Source organism: Phoenix dactylifera, unplaced genomic scaffold, assembly GCF_009389715.1.
Source record: "Phoenix dactylifera cultivar Barhee BC4 unplaced genomic scaffold, palm_55x_up_171113_PBpolish2nd_filt_p 001973F, whole genome shotgun sequence".
NCBI classification, from domain to species: Eukaryota; Viridiplantae; Streptophyta; class Magnoliopsida; order Arecales; family Arecaceae; genus Phoenix; species Phoenix dactylifera.
Window position 1 is genome coordinate 8,654 of NW_024069255.1, and position 17,656 is coordinate 26,309.

At 50.7% G+C, this 17,656-nt stretch overlaps 1 protein-coding gene across 1 annotated transcript; it reads left to right on the top strand.

Annotated features, from left to right (window-relative positions):
- The first annotated feature begins 8,444 nt into the window (after positions 1-8,444).
- On the top strand, positions 8,445-15,765 carry LOC103697105. The gene has a single exon (XM_008778893.3). It carries the CDS (start codon positions 13,215-13,217, stop codon positions 15,102-15,104), a length of 1,890 nt encoding a protein of 629 aa, XP_008777115.2. The 5' UTR covers positions 8,445-13,214; the 3' UTR covers positions 15,105-15,765.
- Positions 15,766-17,656: the final 1,891 nt, after the last annotated feature.

Genomic DNA, 17,656 nt, shown 5'->3' on the forward strand with positions numbered 1-17,656 from the left:
CAGAAGTCACCAATATAATTCTGCACCTTGCCTTCTTGTTTCAATTTGGCCAATTGGCCGTGGTGATTTATGGTTGGTGACGGTCCCCATTGATTCATAAACTCTTGCACAAAAATCGTCCACCCCAAGTAATTCCCTTTCTTCTCAAAAATATTCTTTAGCCACCACCACCTATTGGCTCTCCCCTCAGATGGTAGCTTGCCAAGGTAATTCTTTCCTCCTGAGGGATCTCATGGACATGAAAATATTGCTCGACTTTATCGAGCCATTCATATGGATCTCCTCCACCAAAGGATGGGAACTCTATTTTTGGTTTTCGGATCCCCCTCTCATGTGGACCCGAAACCCTAACCTCATCATCATGGTCAACCTGATCTCCTCTCCTTTCCTCTTGAACTCTTCGGCCATGAGGCCTCCAAGGGTGAGGACTCCTTCCGAGTTCACTCTCTTCTTCATACATCCTTCTAGGCCGATCCTCCATTAGGATGCCATCGGCCCATCTATCTGCTACATCATCACCACTTTCAATTCTTCCTCCTCTTCTTCTAGTTTCTCTCTTTTTGCTTCCTCCTTCACTCACATCACTTCCTTTTTCTGCAAATCTCCTCTCTATCCTCTTTATGTTGGCATTCCCTTCTCTCCTCATGGTGGCCAAGGTGGTCATCACATGTTCTAACACCCGGCTGATTTCTGCATTGTTATTCTCCATAACTTTAAGGAGCCTTTGCTGGCTAATCGATTCACTACCCGACTTCATGAGATTCCTACCCAAAAACACAACCAAACCGGTCCTCTTGTGGCCGTCACCCAAAGGATGAGCTGGCCCTCCTTTTATGAGAAGGTTCCACCACAAAATCACCTTAAGGGTTGTACAAATAGGAATGAATACAAGATTTAGATCTCTCAACCCAAAAGAGGTCTTGATGATCTATGTGTTCCCGAAAAGGTTGTAGTTGGGGAAGGCGTACAAGGTATTGCTAGTAGCCTCCTTTTATGCGACCCCTAATATATCCTACAACCAATCTGTTGGGTCAAATAATCCTGGGTACTACCAGTAGCCTTTCCGTTGGACTATTCCTGGATTGAACACAATAGACACAAGAGAGCTCTTTTCCCTTACAAGAAAAATCTCTCACACTATTAAGACAATGAAATAAACCCCTTTACAATCAGATCTCACAAGTAGAAGCAAGTAATTTTAGATCTGATTTTCAGATCTCAATACATAAACAATGCAAAGTATAGATCTGAAAGATAGAGCGTTACCACTTGAGATCGTTCTTCCGTGGATTTGGACTGCAGCCGATCACCCGACGATCTCCCTTGAAGTGTCTCAATGAAAGCACCAGCGTTGGCCCGCGGGGCTTTGCGGTCCCAAACCCCGCACCAAGGTTCAGGTTGGAAGGTGATGTTGGGACCGACTTGAAGTGGGTAACACGCTTTCTTCTTGCTGCCTTTGGAACCACACCTATGCTATTCCAATATAGGTGCCGGTGGTGGAAAAGAATCAAGTGTTGGGGCTTAATTTTGAAAAGAAAATTGATTCTATTCCAATAAGCAACGAATTACAAGGACTCTTGGCAAGATCAGGAAGGAACCTTGCTTTGCCTAAAACAATTTAAGGGGAGTTGATTTACCCCACCCTAGCTTAAGCCTTGCGGCCGAAATTCCTACCTAAGGGACCTAAGAAATAACCCTTGACAAATGATAATTCAAAGCTAAATCAAGATGCCGTCCAAGGGCCCTAATGGCTCCTTTATATAGGCCTAATGCCTTGGCTTATTTGCGGAATGAATTCAAAAGATAAAAAGATTCTAAGTTAGCCGCAAGGGGGTCTAACTAAGTTTGGCCCCTTTCGGCCATGTGCTGAAATCCTTTGGACGCACGGGATGTGTCGCCCGATTGGTTGAGGCACGTTGATGGAGGGTAGCTTTCGGCCCGGAAGCCTCCACACCACTCTATGTTCCGTGCTCCTTGTGCGCACCTCGAAGATGGATGATTTGGGTCGATGCGGATAACGCCGGAAGGTGTTCGGATATTCTAAGTGATGGTGGGAATCAAGGCAAGGGGCGGGTCTACTGGTTGCAGCTTGGCCCGACCCTTGGCTTGAAGAAAAACAACCGATGACACAAGTAGAAAGCTCAAATTATGTAGAGGAACGCTTAACAGTTGATTTAATTCCCAGTGACAAGGTTACAACACTCTAGTGGAACTATGATTGGTCCTCACTAGCCCAAGTCTTAGAACATGCTCTAAGACCGAAGACACTAAGGCAAAAACCTTCCCAAGCCCTTAGGCTGAAATACAAGTGGACTCACTAAGACAAAAAGATGTTCTCCCAAGCTCCCTCAATACATATTTATAGGCTCTTCAAGAGGGGTCAAAACACTCAAAGGAAGGTGGCTAGTAGGTAGCATAGGCTGGCCAAGGCCTAGGTTGTCAAAGGCTGTCAAAGGCTGGCCAAGGTTGGCCAAGGGCTGGCCAAGGCTGGCCAAGACCATTGGCTGGCCTGCTGGGGCGTGGCAGGGCCTTGGTAGGCATGCTGGGCGCGACAGAGCCTTGGCTGGGGCGCTGCAGGACCTTGGCCAGGGCACTGGGGCGTGGCAGGGCCTTGGGCAGGGGCGCTGGGGCGCGGCCAGGCCTCGGGCAGGGCGCTGGGGCACGGAAGGGGGCCTGGCGTGCGCGGCGTGCCATTGGTCGGGCGGCCGCGGTGACTGGCGCGCGACAGTCTGGCGCGGGTCCTGGCGAGGTTCGCTTGGCCGAACCTCGCCCGGGCGGACTGGGCGCGGGCGCGCAGGCGGGCGCCTGGGCGTGCTGGCGGTCTGGCGAGGTTCGCTGGGCTGAACCTCGCCCGTGCGGACTGGGCGCGGGCGCCTGGGCGCGGAGGCGGGCTGGCGGGCGCGCGACACTGTAGCTAGCGAGGTTCGGCGCCCAGAACCTCGTCCGACATACTGTAGCTGGCGAGGTTCGGCGCCCAGAACCTCGTCCGACATACTGTAGCTGGCGAGGTTCGGCAGCCAGAACCTCGCTCGGCACACTGTAGCTGGCGAGGTTCTTTGGCTTGAACCTCGCCGCAGCTATGCAATGTTGCAGGATTTGGCCGCGGCAAGCATGCAGTGAGCTCAATCGAGGTTGGGCATGCTCGGCCGAGGCTTGGACATGTGTGCGGCGTGCTCGGCCAAGGTTTGGCGTGCTTGGCCGTGGCTTGGCATGCATGGTATGGGCCGGCCATGGGTGTGCTTGGCCGAATGAAAGCTTTGGTCAAGGCTCTCCAAGTAATGTAGTTGGCATCTTTATGGCTCGATGTCTTTCTTGGTTGGCGGCGTTTGCGAGGGTCTTCAACACTCCCCCTCTCTTGAATATCCTTGTCCTCAAGGATAAAATGTGGATACCTCCGGATTATCTCCTTGTAGTCTTCCCAAGTGGCTTCTTCTCTTGGTATTCCTTTCCATTGGATCAACACTTGCCATTTCTTTCTTCTTTCTCTCCCTTTCCTCCATATACGATACTTGATAGCCTCCTCGGGTTGTAACAATAGTCTTCCTTCTTCATCAATGGTGGGTAGGTCTTGCTTGATCAATGAAGGATCACCCACCACTTTCTTGAGTAATGATACATGGAAGACTGGGTGTAGTAGAGAAGCGGTGGGTAGATCCAACCGATATGCAACTTCTCCAATCTTCTCCAATATTTTGAAAGGCCCATAATACCTTTGAGAGAGTTTGCAGTTGAAATTCTTCTTGAGGGACTTTTGAGTGTAAGGTTGCAACTTCAAATATACTAAGTTCCCCGGGTGGAAAGTTACCTCTCTTCGGTTTTTGTCATGATATCTCTTCATCCTTTCTTGGGCCTTCTTGAGCTCCTTTGCATTGGCTACGGCTTCATCTCTTTCGGTCAATGCTTGCTCTACTTCTTCACTTCTTGCCGTTCCCCTTTCATGTCGGTGTAAACCCGGAGGGGGTCTTCCATAGACTAGTTCAAAGGGGGTTGTTTTGATTGAAGCTTGGTAGGTAGAATTATACCAATATTCGGCCCATACATGAAACCTTTCCCACTTGGCTTGTTGATTATGACAAAAGCACTTTAAATATTGCTCAAGGGTTCGGTTTACTACCTCCGTTTGTCCATCCGTTTGTGGGTGGTATGATGAACTTGCCTTCAATGTGGTCCCTTGAAGTGTGAATAACTCCTTTCAAAATGTGCTCATGAAGACTCTATCCCGGTCGGAGACTATGCTCTTTGGAATGCCATGAAGCTTGACCACCGACTCCACAAATGTAAGAGCAACCGATTTGGCCGTGTAAGGATGCTTGATGGGAATGAAGTGAGCATACTTACTAAGCCGATCCACCACCACAAAGATGACTTCCACTCCTTTGCTAGTTGGCAATCCTTCCACGAAGTCCATCGAAATGTCTTTCCAAATCATGTTTGGGATGGGTAGTGGTTGTAGAAGCTCCATTGGTGCCCTTGGATCATATTTAATTTTTTGGCAAGTCTCACACTCGGCCACCAATGCTTTGACTTCGGTCTTGAGTCCTTCCCAATAAAAAAATTGCTTCACTCGGACGTAGGTTCAAAGCCACCCGGAGTGTCCTTTGCTATTATGGAAGTGATCAAGAATGCTTGCTCTCAAGTTGGGGGCATTTGGCACATAGACATACCTCTTGTAGAAAATTAGTCCCTCTTTAAGCTTGTAGTTGGCCACTCCTTCGGATGAGGCTTCAATCTTTTCAATGATCTCCATGGCCCGAGCATCAAGCTTGTTAGCTTCCTTGATTTGGTCCCATATTTGCCATTCAATCCCACTAAGAGCCATGGAAGTTGGCTCTTCTCCTTCGGCCATCAATAGCATAGGACTTTCTTTCTTAAGAGTGCATCCGCCACCTTGTTTTCCTTTTTCGGTTGATATACAATGTCATATTCGAAGCCAAGGAGTTTGACTAAGAACTTTTGTTGTTCCGGGGTCACAATCTTTTGCTCTAAAAGATGCCTTAATGCTTGTTGATCGGTGACAATGGTGAACTTTTTACCAAGCAAATAAGGCCTCCATACCTTGACGGCGTGCACCAATGCTAATAGTTCCCTTGCATATGTTCCCCAAGCCTTCTTCATGGGTCCCAAGGCTTTTGAAAGAAAGGCTAAGGGTCTCTTTTGTTGCACAAGGACCGCTCCGATGCCATCTCCACTTGCATCGGTGTAGACTTTGAAGGGAATAGAGAAATCCGGAAGTGCTAGGACCGGTGTTTGAGTCATGGCCCTCTTCAAGTTGTCAAATGCTTCTCTTGACTCCGGAGTCCATTCGAATTCACCCTTCTTCAACATGGAGGTTAGAGGTTTTGCAATTAAGCCATAGTTCTTCACAAACCTCCGATAGTACTCGGTCAATCCCAAGAAACCTCTAAGAGCTAAAATGTTCTTGGGTAGAGGCCAATCTACCATAGCCTCAATCTTCCTTTGGTCTACCTTCACACCTTCTCCCGAGATGATGTGCCCCAAATACTCTAACTCCAGTTGGGCAAAGGCACATCTGGAAGGCTTGATGTAGAAGTGGTGCTTCTCCAAGATGGATAACACAACTTCCAAATGCTTGACATGCTCTTCCATAGAGTGGGAGTAGACCAAGATATCATCAAAGAACACTAACATGAACTTCCTCAAGTAAGGCCGGAATACCTCGTTCATGGTAGCTTGAAATGTGGAGGGGGCATTGCAAAGTCCAAACGGCATGACAAGATACTCATAGTGGCCCGAGTGTGTCCGGAACGCCCTCTTGTGGATGTCCTCCTCCTTCATTCGAATTTGGTGGTACCCCGCCCTTAAATCAAGTTTGGTGAAGACCGTTGCACCATGTAGTTCATCAAGCATCTCATCCACCGTGGAAATGGGGAATCGATCCTTGATCGTTGCTTCATTCAAGGCCTGGTAGTCGGTGCAAAATCTCCACGTGCCATCCTTCTTCTTCACAAGTAGAACCGGAGATGAGAAGGGACTTGTGCTATGGCGGATCAACCCTTGCTTCAACATCTCCTCCACTTGTCTCTTTATCTCTCCCTTTTGAAAATGGGCATACCGGTAGGGTGGAACATTCACCGGCATGGCTTCATTCTTCAATCTTATAGGATGATCAAAGCTTCTTGGAGGTGGGACAGATGTAGGTACCTTCATGACATCATAGTGAGCCTCCAACAAGCTCCGGATCTTTGGAGGGATGCCCTCCAATTCATCTTCTTTCTTGCCCTCTTCTTGGTGTTGGCCGGTCATCACAATGGCATAGCAAGAAGCCCCTCTTTTGCATAGCTTTTCTATCATGTTGGCTTCACAAGACCGCACCTCTTTGTTGCTTATGGCGGTCCACTTCTTCTTTTGGCCTCCAAGCTTGAACTCCATAGTCATGGTGCTATAGTCGGTTACCACCTTCCCCAAGCTCTTGAGCCAAGCATTGCCCAACACCACATCCAAGCCGACTAGTTGAATATGTAGGTCGGCCTTGACCCTTACTCCTTGGACATTCATGCGAACATCTCTTACCACCTCTTGACATTTGAGCTTCTCCCCACTAGCAACCTTTACTTCAAAGGGCTCCACGGCCGCCCCTCTCAATCCAACCTTCTTCACTATTCCGGAGTTGATAAAATTATGGGAAGAACCACTATGTACCAAGAGTGATACCTCATATTTGCCCACCCATGCCATCAAACGCATGGTGGACGGTCTTTGTGCTCCGGACATGGCATGCAAGGATAGCTCGGCCTCCTCCCCTTCCGGGCTAAAATCATCTCCATGGTCTTGCTCCTCCTCATCTTCATCCTCCGAAGCATCCGAAGTAGCCGCCTCCTTCTCGGAGCCCACATCTAGAAGGAAAGCTTGGCCGGTTTTGCATTGATGGCCCCGGCCCCACTTGTCACCACATTTGAAGCATAGCCCCTTCTTGATATAATCTTGGAGCTCATCTCTAGAAAGCTTCTTGACATGTTGAGGCCGCTCCTTGTTTTTCTTCACTTCTTCTTTCTCCTTCCAAGGCCCTCTTGGTGGTAATGAAGTAGAGGCCTTGTTGTTGAAGCTTTCCTTGGACACTTTCCTCTCCATGCCATAGCTTTGGTCTAAGATCTCGGCCATCCTCATAGCTTCTTGTAATCTTGCCGGTTGCTTTAACTTCAACTCCTTGGCAAGCCAAGGCTTCAAGCCATCAAGAAAAGTACCCAACAATGCTTCTTCCGACCATCCACTCACCATGGTTTGTAGAAGCTGGAACTCATCAGTATATGCTTGCACTCTTCCTTCTTGCTTTAGCTTGGCAAGTTGTCCATGATGATTTACAACGGGCGAGGGCCCCCATTGTGACATGAACTCCTTCACGAAGGCCGTCCAACCAAGCCGCTTGCCATCTTTCTCATATAGGTCACGGATCCACCTCCACCACCGGCTAGCTCTTCCCTCAAGATGAAAGCTAGCTAATGTGACCCGATCCCTTCTTGGTACTTCATAAACATCAAAATATTGCTCGGCTTTGTCCATCCACTCATAGGGATCACCACCGCCGAACTTGGGAAAAGTCAATCTTCGGTTTTCTTAGCCCTCTATCTTGATGTCTTGGGCCCCTAGCATCATCTTCATCATAGTCTTCATTCCTCCTTCTCCTTTCCATGAAGTTCCTCCGGCCTATAGGCCTTCGGTCATGGAATGGATCTTCCTCGGGTTCACTCCCCTCTTCACTTGGCAAGCCAAGGCTTCAAGCCATCAAGAAAAGTACCCAACAATGCTTCTTCCGACCATCCACTCACCATGGTTTGTAGAAGCTGGAACTCATCAGTATATGCTTGCATTCTTCCTTCTTGCTTTAGCTTGGCAAGTTGTCCATGATGATTTACAACGGGAGAGGGCCCCCATTGTGACATGAACTCCTTCACGAAGGCCGTCCAACCAAGCCGCTTGCCATCTTTCTCATATAGGTCACGGATCCACCTCCACCACCGGCTAGCTCTTCCCTCAAGATGAAAGCTAGCTAATGTGACCCGATCCCTTCTTGGTACTTCATAAACATCAAAATATTGCTCGGCTTTGTCCATCCACTCATAGGGATCACCACCGCCGAACTTGGGAAAGTCAATCTTCGGTTTTCTTAGCCCTCTATCTTGATGTCTTGGGCCCCTAGCATCATCTTCATCATAGTCTTCATTCCTCCTTCTCCCTTCCATGAAGTTCCTCCGGCCTATAGGCCTTCGGTCATGGAATGGATCTTCCTCGGGTTCACTCCCCTCTTCACTATGGCTAGGTCCCTCTTCTCCTATCCACCTCTCAATTTCTATTCCCCGGGCTTCAATTCTTCCTCCTCTCCTCCGAGGCCTTCGGTGATCTAACTCCTCCGTTCGGTTAGCCCGTAGGCTTCCCGCATCACTCCTCTCATCCTTCCATGATCCCGCCGTGAGGCATGCGACTATGGCTCCTCATCATTTGATCTTTTATACTCTCGCTCTCTTTTTCTCCAATCCTCCTCATTCATCCCGGCTAGGGTATTGGATAGATTTTCTAGGGTTCGATTTTGGCTTTCAAGGGTTCGGTTTAGGTGGGCCGAACCCCCTCCAATGCCTCTAGCCGAGCATGGTGAGAATTTGAATTAGCTCCCAACTCCATTGTTTTGCTTCTAACAAATGCACCTCCAAACCTCCTTTGGTCGTCACCCAAAGGATGAACCGACCCTCCTTATATATGTTTTGAAAGGTACACCACTCAATCACCTCCAATTACAACAATGGTTTACAACAAATAAGCCTCACAACCCGAGAGAAACGTGTTGTTGCTCTACTTGCTCCCTACCCGGTGTAGTTAGGAGGGCACGAGGTACTACCAGTAGCCTCCCTCTTGTGCCGTCTCTCTATACCCTAATACCAAATAGTTGGGTCAAATAGTGCCGGGTACTACCAGTAGCCTCCCCGTTGGCACCATCCCTATGATGAGCAAAATAGAAAACAAACCGTTCTCTTTACAAAAAAATGTTCTCACTCCCTTTTGCAAGCAAGGAATTTAAAGTGCTGAAATTTAAGTACTACTTGCAAGTAAAGTACTTCTAGCTTACCTTTCCACACTCACAACAAGAAAGTCTAAGTGCAAGTAGTAGGAATGTTAAAGCTCACTTCTAAGCATGCGAGAATGTAGTGCTCCTTAATCCCAACCCGAATCGAAAATTTCTTGGGTTCAAAGGCGTTACCTCTTTGGAGAGACCTCCTTTGGAAGTCTCTCAATGAAAGCACCAATGATGGAGGGTAGTTTTCGGCCCGGAAGCCTCCACACCACTCTATGTTCCGTGCTCCTTGTGCGCACCTCGAAGATGGATGATTTGGGCCGATGCGGGTAACGCCGGAAGGTGTTCGGATATTCTAAGTGATGGTGGGAATCAAGACAAGGGGCGGATCTACTGATTGCAGCTTGGCCCGACACTTGGCTTGAAGAAAAACAACCGATGACACAGGTGGAAAGCTCAAATTATGTAGAGGAACGCTTAACGGTTGATTTAATTCCCAAAGACAAGGTTACAACACTCTAGTGGAACTATGTTTGGTCCTCACTAGCCCAAGTCTTAGAACATGCTCTAAGACCGAAGACACTAAGGCAAAAGCCTTCCCAAGCCCTTAGGCCGAAATACAAGTGGACTTACTAAGACAAAAAGATGTTCTCCCAAGCTCCCTTAATACATATTTATAGGCTCTTCAAGAGGGGTCAAAACACTCAAAGGAAGGTGGCTAGTAGGTGGCATAGGCCGGCCAAGGCTTGGCCTAGGTTGCCTAAGGCTTGGCCTAGGTTGGCCAAGGCCTAGGCTGTCAAAGGCTGGCCAAGGTGATGGAGACCTCAGTCCGCCGAGCACCAATCCGGAGCAAGTGGCTGAGCCCAACCTCGACCAAATCCAAGAAACAGCCAGTATCCACTGCTTGGAGGTCTGCCCAAGCAGTGGACAGCAGGTGGCTCAACCCTGCGCAGGCCATGCCCAACGCCCGCGCGAGGTTCTGGGCCGACCACAGCAGCCGCACGCGGCCATCCGCGCGCCCAGCTCGCAACAGCCGCGCGCAGTGCCCTGCGCGCGCCCAGAGCAGCGCGCAGGCCACGGCGCGCCCGTCCAGTCCTCGCGCGGCCGACCGCGCGCACACCAGCCACAGCAGGCGCGCGGCCCTCCGCTCGCGTCCCAGCAGCGCGCGCCCCTGCGCGCGCTAGCCCTGCAGCGCGCGCCCCTGCTCGCGCCCAGCCTTCAGCTGGGCCGGCCAACGCCCCAGCGCCAGGCCGACCCGAACCTCGCCATGATAGGGCCTAGACGAGGTTCTGGCACCAAAACCTCGCCATAACCAAAGTGGCCCGGTGCACTGCCAGGACACCAGCCCACGCCGCGCCAGCATCCAGCACACGCACAGCACCCGGCTGCACGCATGCCACTGAAGGGCATGGACATGGGTGATGTCCAAGGGCACCAGCCCGTGCGCACGCACCTAAGCACGCGCGCACAAAAGAAGAAGACCCGAGTGCGACAAGTCCAAAGTCCGGCCACCCGTCCGAGTGGCCGAGCTCAATCCAAGCAAGCGGGTCAAGGGCGACAGCCAAGTCTTAGCCCGCGCACATTGCGCCCAAGACAGCCAAGGGTGGGCCAAGCAAGCGCCCAACATTTGGCATATGTGCGCCCAACAAATAAGGCAAGGATCTGGCCGAAGTCCAAGTGGCGCCCGACCGAGCACTGCAGTCATCAAGACAAGTGCGCCCGGCCTGAAGCAGCAGGCCAAGACACATGGCAGCGCATCCAACAGAAGCGCCCAGCATTGCGCCCAGCCATAACCAGGAGGAGCACATGGCAGCACGCCCAGCAGAAGCGCCCAACAAGGCGCGCGGCCATAATTGGCCGCGCCACATGATAGCAACCCCAGCAGCGGCGCCCAAGCAACCGCCCGGCCAAATCCCATGTGCGCCAAGGCAGAATCAAAGGGGGAGCCCGCAGGCTTTCTTATAGAGATTTGGCGAGCAGATTCATGGGCAGCCAAGATGCAGCAGGCCGCCAAATTGATGGCCAGCAGAATGCCATGTCAAGAATCCGCGTGAAGAGGCAACAAGCACAAGGCACAACTTCAGCCCGACAGCAAGCCAAGGATTCAAGCCACAGCGGACACATGGCGACCGGTGCAAGCATCAACATGAAGACCTTCCTTAGTAGGTTGGAATTCAAATTCAAACCGAAGCCGGCCAAGCAACTCATGCAACACATGGCTAAATTAATTTGAATTCAAATTCAAATGAATTCAGCCGAAGTAGGAAGATATTTGAATTTTGAAGGTATTCCGCCAATGAGGCATTAGGCCTATAAGAAGAGGCCATTAGGGTCGAGCCAAGCATCCATCTTTTATCATATTTTGAGTCATTGTAAAGGGTTATCCCTTAGGTTCCTTAAGGGTCATTCGGCCGAAAGGCTTGGGCTAAGGTGGAGAACATCACTCCCCTTAGATTGTTCATAGGATAGGCATGGACCCTTCTTGTCCCTTGGCCAACTATTCCTTGTAATTCCGTTGTCCTCTTGGAATTGAATCTCAGTTTTTTCCCCACATCATTGATTCATATCCCTTGTCGAATCCCTTGTGTGGACTAGCATAGGTAAGGGCCAAAGGCAACAAGAAGAGCGGTGTTACCCACAAGTCGGTCCCAAGGCATAAGCCAATCGAACCAACACTTCATCCTTTGGGCGATTGGGCCGGGGATCGGGACCGCAAGTCCCCGGGTACCCAACTCTGGTGCTTTCATTGAGAGAATTCTTCAAGGAGATCGTCGGGAGCTCGACTAGTTGAGACCCATAGAAGGTCGATCTCAAGAGGTAACGCATTCTCTTTCGGATCTACATTGTTCATTGAAGTTCTTATGAGGTCTGAAAATTAGATCTATATTCTTCATTGTGTATGTGTGAGATCTAATTTGGGGTTAGTAAGTTTATCTTGTGGTGAGAGAGTTTCTTGTAAAAGAGACCAGATTGTTTTTCACTTGGCTCACAACTAGGAACTTTGCCATACGGAGAGGCTACTGGTAGTACCCGGCAATATGCAGCTCAACTATTCGGTGCTAGAGAACTAAAAGGCCGGCACGGATGAGGCTACTGGTAGTAACTCGTGTCGCAACCGCTCTACACGGGGTAGGGAGCAAGGGAATTAACAAGACGAATCTCGTGGGTTGAGTGCTTAAAAAATTCTGTATTTTTACTATCCTTGTACAACCCGCAAGGGTATTTGCAATTGCTTTGTAACACTACTCATTGGAGGGCTGGATCATCCTTTGGGTGATGGCCGTAGGAGGTTTGGAGTGGTTTTCACGTGGGAAAAAAATAGAAGAGTTGTAATGGAGTCGGGTGAAGATTCTAACAACCAAAAGTTGATGGAAGCCATAGAAGGGAGTAGTGCTAGGTTAGGCAATGTCTTGGAGAATGTAATGGAGACATTGGCCGCCATGAGGAGGGAGAGCAATTCTAATGCCGAGAGGTTAGAAAGAAGATATGGAGAAAAGGAGAGTAATGGTAGTGATGGTCTTCAAAATGAGAGAAGAAGAAGAGGAAGGAGAGAACAAGTATTTGAAAGATGGGCCGATGGTATCCAAGAGGATCGGCCAAGAGAGTATGAAGGGGAGGAGAGTGAGCCCCAAAGAAGTCCTCTACATTGAAGGCCTTATGACCGGAGAGATCGGGAGGAAAGGAGAAGAAAGGGGAAGATGATGATGATGTTAGGGTTTTGGATCATCATGAAAGGATCCGAAAACCGAAGATTGATTTTCCTACATTTGGAGAAGGTGATCCATATGAATGGTTAGACAAAGTGGAGCAATACTTCCTAGTATATGAAAGCCCTAGAGAAGAGAAGGTGACCTTAGCTAGCTATCACTTAGAGAGGAGAGCCAATAGGTGGTGGAGGTGGCTAAGAAGCATCTATGCTAGGGAAGGGAATAGGTTGGGATGGACGGAGTTTGTAGATGAGTTCTTGAAACAATGGGGACCATCTCCAACCATCAATCATCATGGCCAATTGGCCAAATTGAGGCAAGAAGGCAAAGCGCAAGACTACATCGACCAATTCCGCCAACTTCAAACAATGGTGGAAGGGTAGTCCGAAGAAGCACTCCTTGGCACTTTTGTTGATGGGCTCAAGTCATGGCTTTCCAAGGAGATCAAGCTCAAGCAACCCACACGCCTTCAAGATGCATTGAGGATGGCTGAAATCCTAGACCAAAGTGGTTTCCATGACCGGCGGCCAAACAAAGAACCATCCAACCGCAAGGATTCCAATCCCTTACGAATGAAGCCTCAAAATTCTGCAACAACTCCCTCCAAACCACAGCAACATGAAGTTAAAAAGCTCAACCGAGAGGAGTTGCAAGAGTACATCAAGAAAGGCCTATGCTTCAAGTGGGGTTCCAAGTGGGAGAAAGGCCACAAATGCAAGCCCGATCAATCCTTCGCCATCCACCTTGTGAGCAGCGAAGACGAGGCCGATGAAGGAGCTACATCATCCTCCGAAGGTAGCACCATTGATGAAGAGAACCATGAAGCCGAAGCCACTAGATCCGCTCACGAAAATGCCGAAGTTTTCTTGCATGCACTATCCGGAGTACAACGCCCATCTACTATGAGGATGATGGCATGGATCGGAAGACATGAGGTGTCCCTTCTTGTTGACAACGGGTCCTCTCATAACTTCATCAATCCGGATGCATTATATAGAATTGGACTCAAGGGGGCAGCCACCGAACCCTTTGATGTGAAGGTTGCAAGTGGTGAACGACTACAATGCCAAGAAATTGTAAAGGATGTTCGGCTTAATGTCCAAGGAGTCCGCATTGTGGCTGATCTACATGTTCTACAACTATTTGGCCTAGATGTGGTTCTAGGCAACGCATGGCTTCGAAGTGTGGGAAAGGTAGTCACCGACTACAAAACCATGACAATAAAGTTCAAAATCGGCACCAAGAAGAAGGTTTGGACAGCACTTCATCCCAAGGAGGTCCGGCCTTGTGAGGCCAACATGCTAGAAAGGCTATGCCGTGGGGGAGCTTTATGCCTTGCCGTGGTTATGGCCAACCAAGGAGGGGCTGCGGGGGGACCTCAACCGCAGCCAATTGAAGACATGAGTGACCTTCCACTTCAAGTGCGCCAATTCCTTGAAGCACACCAAAGAGTCTTAGAGATGCCGACCAATCTTCCACCTCAACGTCCTTTTGATCATCCAATCCGGCTCAAGGATAAAAGCAAGCCCATCAATGTACCACCTTACCGGTATGCTCAATTCCAAAAGGGTGAAACCGAAAGGCAAGTTGAAGAGATGATGAAGCAAAGGTTGATCCGCCCAAGTACAAGCCCGTTTTCTTCCCCGGTTCTCTTGGTAAGGAAGAAGGACGGATCTTGGAGGTTTTGCACGGATTACCGAGCCTTGAATGAAGCCACAATCAAGGATCGTTTTTCTATACCCACGGTGGATGAAATGTTGGACGAACTCCATGGTGCAAAATACTTCACAAGATTGGATCCAAGAGCCGGCTACCATCAAATTAGAATGAGGAAGGAAGACATCCACAAGACAGCCTTCCGCACCCATTCCGGCCACTATGAGTACCTCGTCATGCCCTTTGGCCTATGCAACGCACCATCAACCTTTCAAGCGGCCATGAACAAGGTATTCAAGCTTCACCTCCGGAAATTTGTGATTGTTTTCTTTGACGACATATTAGTCTACTCAAAGTCCATGGAGGAACATATGAAGCATTTAGATCTAGTCATGAGTATCTTGGAAGAACACAACTTCTACATCAAAGCTTCCAAGTGCGCCTTCATGCAAGAAGAACTTGAATATCTTGGGCACATTGTTTCCGGCCAAGGCGTGAGAGTGGATCCAAGCAAGATAGAGGCCATGACCGATTGGCCTTTGCCCAAGGATATTTCGGCTTTGAGGGGATTCCTAGGCCTCACCGGCTACTATAGAAGATTTGTGAGGGATTACGACCTCATTGCCAAGCCCCTTACCAACATGCTTAAGAAAGATGGGTTTGAGTGGACTTCAGCCGCAAAGCAAGCATTTGAAGATCTTAAGAGAGCCATGACTTAAACTCCGGTGCTTGCTCTTCCAAACTTCAACCAACCATTCCAAGTCTACACGGATGCAAGCAATGAAGGTATTGGTGCGGTCCTAGCACAAGACTAGAGGCCTTTGACCTATATTTCTAAAGCCCTCGGACCCCAAAAGAAGGCATGGAGTACCTACGCTCGGGAGTGCTAGCCGTGGTCCATGCGGTCAAGATTTGGAGGCCATACTTGCTTGGGAGGCGCTTCACCATCGTGACCGATCAACAAGCTCTTCGGCATCTCCTCACACAAAAGATTGTTACTCAGGATTAGCAAAAATTCCTGGTAAAACTTTTTGGCTTTGAATATGATATCATTTACCAACTAGGAAAGGAAAACAAGGTGGCGGATGCGTTGTCACGCAAAGAAGGAAGTCCCGTCCTTGCTGCTACCCTTGAGGACAAGGGTATTCTCCAAGGAGGGGGGAATGATGGAGACCTTAGTCCGCCGAGCACCAATCCGGAGCAAGTGGCCGAGCCCAACCTCGACCAAATCCAAGAAGCAGCCAATATCCACTGCTTGGAGATCTGCCTAAGCAGTGGACAGTAGCCGGCTCAACCCCGCGCAGGCCATGCCCAACGCCCGTGCGAGGTTCTGGGCCAACCACAGCAGCCGCGCGCGGCCATCCGTGCGCCCAGCTTGCAGCAGCCGCGCGCAGTGCCCTGCGCGCGCCCACAGCAGCGCGCAGGCCGCGGCGCGCCCATCCAGTCCTCGCGCGGCCGACCACGCGCACACCAGCCACAGCAGGCGCGCGGCCCTCCGCGCGCGCCAGCCCAGCAGCACGCGCCTCTGCGCGCGCTAGCCTTGCAGCGCGCGCCCCTGCGAGCGCTCGAGCCCCTGCGTGCGACAGCCTTCAGCCGGGCCGGCCAACGCCCCAGCGCCAGGCTGCCCCGAACCTCGCCATGACAGGGCCCAGATGAGGTTCTAGCACCAGAACCTCGCCACAGCCAAAGTGGCCCGGTGCACTGCCAGGACACCAGCCCACGCCGCGCCAGCATCCAGCACACGCGCAGCACCTGGCTACACGCATGCCACTGAAGGGCATGGACATGGGTGATGTCCAAGGGCACCAGCCCGTGCGCACGCACCTAAGCACGCGCGCACAAAAGAAGACCCGAGCGCGACAAGTCCAAAGTCCGGCCAGCCGACCGAGTGGCCGAGCTCAATCCAAGCAAGCGGGTCAAGGGCGACAGCCAAGTCCAAGCCCGCGCACATTGCGACCAAGACAGCTAAGGGTGGGCCAAGCAAGCGCCCAACATTTGGCACATGTGCGCCCAACAAATAAGGCAAGGATCTGGCCGAAGTCCAAGTGGCGCCCGACCGAGCACTGCAGCCATCAAGACAAGTGCGCCTGGTTTGAAGCAGCAGGCCAAGACACATGGCAGCGCATCCAACAGAAGCGCCCAGCATTGCGCCCAGCCATAACCAGGAGGAGCACATGGCAGCACGCCTAGCAGAAGCGCCCAACAAGGCGCGCGGCCATAATTGGCCGCGCCACATGACAGCAACCCCAGCAGCGGCGCCCAAGCAACCGCTCGGCCAAATCCCATGTGCGCCAAGGCAGAATCAAAGGGGGAGCCCGCAGGCTTTCTTATAGAGATTTGGCGAGCAGATTCATGGGCAGCCAAGATGCAGCAGGCCGCCAAATTGATGGCCAGCAGAATGCCATGTCAAGAATCCGCGTGAAGAGGCAACAAGCACAAGGCACAACTTCAGCCCGACAGCAAGCCAAGGATTCAAGCCACAGCGGACACATGGCGACCGGTGCAAGCATCAACATGAAGACCTTCCTTAGTAGGTTGGAATTCAAATTCAAATCGAAGCCGGCCAAGCAACTCATGCAACACATGGCTAAATTAATTTGAATTCAAATTCAAATGAATTCAGCCGAAGTAGGAAGATATTTGAATTTTGAAGGTATTCCGCCAATGAGGCATTAGGCCTATAAGAAGAGGCCATTAGGGTCGAGCCAAGCATCCATCTTTTATCATATTTTGAGTCATTGTAAAGGGTTATCCCTTAGGTTCCTTAAGGGTCATTCGGCCGAAAGGCTTGGGCTAAGGTGGAGAACATCACTCCCCTTAGATTGTTCTTAGGATAGGCAAGGACCCTTCTTGTCCCTTGGCCAACTATTCCTTGTAATTCCGTTGTCCTCTTGGAATTGAATCTCAATTTTTCCTCACATCATTGATTCATATCCCTTGCCGAATTTCTTGTGTGGACTAGTATAGGTAAGGGCCAAAGGCAACAAGAAGAGCGGCGTTACCGACAAGTCGGTCCCAAGGCATAAGCCAACCAAACCAACACTTCATCCTTTGGGCGATTGGGCCGGGGATCGGGACCGCAAGTCCTCGGGTACCCAACACAAGGGCTGGCCAAGACCATTGGCGGGGCGTGGCAGGGCCTTGGCAGGCTGGCTGGGGCGCTGCAGGGCCTTGGCCAGGGCGTTGGGGCGCTGCAGGGGCGCGGCCAGGCCTTGGGCAAGGCGCTGGGGCGCGGCCAGGCCTTGGGCAAGGCGCTGGGGCGCGGCCAGGC